Consider the following 3,418-nt stretch of genomic DNA (forward strand, 5'->3'; position numbering starts at 1 on the left):
GCTTTTTCTGCTTATGTGGTGCTGAGGAATCGAACCCAGGGCCTCATGCATGTGAGGCAAGCACTCTAGTACTGAGGCAATTTCCCAGCCCTTTGCTTTGTTATTGAGGGCTGGGGATATGACTCAAGTGGTAGAGCACCTGCTTAGCAAGTTCAAGACGCTAGGTTTAGACCTCAGTACCACTGGTATTCTAGAGTCTGGTACCTTTGCTTAGGGCCAGCCTCAAACCACATAGTATAGCTTCCTGTGTAGCTGAGATGACAGGTGCATGACACCATAACTGGCTTATTGACTGACATGGAATCTCCTTAAGTTTTTGCCTGGACTTCCCTTGAACCAGGATCCCAAGCTTCACCTCTTAGGTTTTCTGTATTATGGGCATAGACCTGACTCTTAACTAGCTAGCTGATCTGGCTATGTCCCTGGTAAAGTCCATACCTGGTTTTATGAGTTCTACAAATCTCTACTAGAAGTTACTGCTTCTTTCTTTGGCCTTTGGAGAAGCTAAGATTATAGGCATCAGCCACCAGTGTCTAACTGAGAAAAAAAAATTTTTTTAATAGTACCCTACTTGTTATTACTTTAACTTTCTGATAAAAGTTTAATAATCAGATTGAGAATATAAATAATAATGATAGAATTTCAAAATAATAAAATTAGCCCAGTGCCAGTGGCTCCTATCTATAATCCTACTTCTCAAGAGGTCTGAGGATTGGGGTTTCAAGCAAGCCCAGGCAGACAAATCCAAGAGATTCTTATGTCCAAGTAATCAGCACAGTAAGTGTGTCGCTCAAGTGATAGACCACCAGCCTTGAGGGAAAAATGCTAAACAAGTAGGATTTGAAGCCCTGAGTTCAAGCCTTAGTACCAACACAAGACAATAGTAACAATAATATATAATAACCACAATAATAAATAATATTAGAGGCTGGGAGTGTGGCTTAGTGGTAGAGTGCTTGCCTAGCATGCATGAAGCCCTGGGTCTGATTCCTTAGTAACACATAAACAGAAAAAGCTTCAAGTAGCACCATGGCTCCAGTGGCCTTGAACAAAAGAAGCTCAGGGACAGAGCCCAAGCCCTGAGTTCAAGTCCCAGGACTGGCCTAAATAAATAAATAATATTAGAATATATATCTTTAAAACTCACTAATTTTTAGAGAGATAAAGTTGAGCAGGGTGATGATACACACCTGTAATCCTTGCACTCAAGAGGGTAGGAGGGTTGTTTGAGGCCACCCAAGGCTACATAATGAAACACTGTCTCAAAATAAATAAAACTGATATTCTTTTTTTTTTTTTCTTCTTGTTGGTCATGGGGCTTGAACTCTGGGCTTAGGTATTGTCCTGGCGTTCTTCAGCTCAAGGCTTGCGCTCTGCCACTTGAACCACAGCTCCACTTCCAGTTTCCTGGTGGTTATTTGGAGATAAGAGTCTCATGGACTTTCCTGCCGAGGCTGGCTTTGAATCACAATCCTCAGAGCTCAGCCTCCTGAGAACTAATATTACAGGGTGTGCCTGGCTCAAAGCTGATATTCTTTTAAAAAATAAATGGTTATATTATGCAGAATATTATGCACAGTGATATACCATGAAGCTTTCAGTTGTTGGTAATGGACTACATTCATGCAATTTGTTTTGGGGGCCTAAAGCTTGCTGTCCATCATACATTTGGTACTTTAGCTTTCTTTTTTGTTGTTGTTATTGTTGGTCATGAAGCTTGAACTCTGGGCCTGGGTGCTGTCCTTCAGCTCTTCAGCTCAAGTTGAGTGCTCTACCACTTGAGCCACAGCACCACTTCCAGTTTTCTGAGTGATTTATTGGAGATAAGAGTGTCATAGACTTTCCTGCCTGGGCTGGGTTTGAACCGTGATCCTCAGATTTTAGCCTCCTGAGTAGTTAGGATTACAAGCATGAGCCACTGGCGCCCTGAGGTATTTTAGCTTTCTGTAGAATAAAATTAAACTGGCTAATTTTCTTCTGTACAGTAGAAAATTACTGTACATTCTGATATATACCTAGATTTACTTATTTATAAAGTTGTTTCTTAAAAGAATGTATATATAATCTGTAACAGTTTGTTTTATTTATTTTAGCTGAAAACTATAGAAACTTTATTGGGTAGTACAACCAAGATCAGAGATGTGATTGTCCTTGGAATGATAACCCAGTTGAAAGAGGTGAGTTAAACTTAAATGCAGCAGACTTGTATTTGGACAGGTGATGTATTGGTACCATAGAACATTTCTGCAGTGAGTATGGAAACATTCTTTTTTTTTTTGGGTCCGGTTGTGGGGCCTGAACTCTGGGCCTGGGCGCTGTCCCTCAGCTCTTCAGCTCAAGGCGAGCGTTCTACCCCTTGAGCCACAGCACCACTTCCAGCTTTTTTCTTTTTGCTTATGTGGTGCTGAGGAATCGAACCCAGGGCCTCAGGCATGCAAGGCAAGCGCTCTACCACTGAGCCACCTTCCCAGCCCTGGAAACATATTCTTTGAAAATTCTCACTTCAGTAACTTTCCATCTGTGTTGGCCTTTCTGCGTAGACATCAGGAAGGAGTGTGTTATCCAGCCATGCTGTTTGAATAGGCTGAAATTAAGTCACAATAACCCATGGTTGAAGGAAGTACTGGGTTCTATACAGCAGCTGCAACGTGCAGCCTGGCGTCTTGGAGATGCAACTGTTTCTCCTAGAAGTTTAGCAACTGCTGAGGCTTCATAGTGTGCAGCTCGGGTCTCTCTTGCCACCTCTGGATCTGCCAGTGTCATTCCTCAGAGTATCTGTGAGAGATTGAGTCTCACTTAAATGTTAGTTGAAGCTCACCAAACTAAAAAAGGGATGATGTTTACAAATGTCTTGTTCTCTCTAGTCAGTTGTCAGCTTGTTATTATTTTTATTATCTCCTCATACTGTTTGTTTTTATGTAAATATGACTAAATTTCACTTAATTCTGTTTTAGGGGAAATTTTTTCTGGAAGATCCTACTGGAACAGTACAACTAGATCTTAGTAAAGCTATATCCTTTACCTACTCAAAGATATGTTACAAAAGAAGAAAAAAAAGTATTACTGGGATGGAAATTTAACACATATGAACCTTTGGGTTTATACCATACACACACACACACACACACATACACACACACAAAACTATGTTACATAAATTGGAGAAAATGAAAATCTATTAATTTTCAAATTTACCTGTTTGGGTTCCCATTGTAATTTCCAAAAGGTAATCACCTAGGAATATAAAGACAGAATCCTAAATAGAAAAAAAAATCGACTTTAATTCTTTCTAATTTCATAAATCCACATAAGTCATTGAAGAGGTCATTAACATGATAAGAATAATCTACACTTGGCTGGGCGCTGGTGGCTCACGCCTGTAATCCTAGCTACTCAGGAGGCTGAGATCTGAGGATCG

The 3,418-nt window shown here is 40.4% G+C and overlaps 1 protein-coding gene across 1 annotated transcript in view; it reads left to right on the forward strand.

Moving 5' to 3' along the window:
• Pole2 (polymerase (DNA directed), epsilon 2, accessory subunit) overlaps positions 1-3,418 on the forward strand; it is a 39,836-nt gene that overhangs the window by 11,058 nt on the left and 25,360 nt on the right. Inside the window, exons 7-8 of the mRNA XM_013012227.1 lie at positions 2,094-2,177; positions 2,955-3,011. Of these exons, the coding sequence (XP_012867681.1) occupies positions 2,094-2,177; positions 2,955-3,011 (141 nt within the window). The remainder of the gene's footprint in view (positions 1-2,093; positions 2,178-2,954; positions 3,012-3,418) is intronic.

Source organism: Dipodomys ordii, unplaced genomic scaffold (assembly GCF_000151885.1).
Source record: "Dipodomys ordii isolate 6190 unplaced genomic scaffold, Dord_2.0 Scaffold16, whole genome shotgun sequence".
Lineage (NCBI taxonomy): Eukaryota > Metazoa > Chordata > Mammalia > Rodentia > Heteromyidae > Dipodomys > Dipodomys ordii.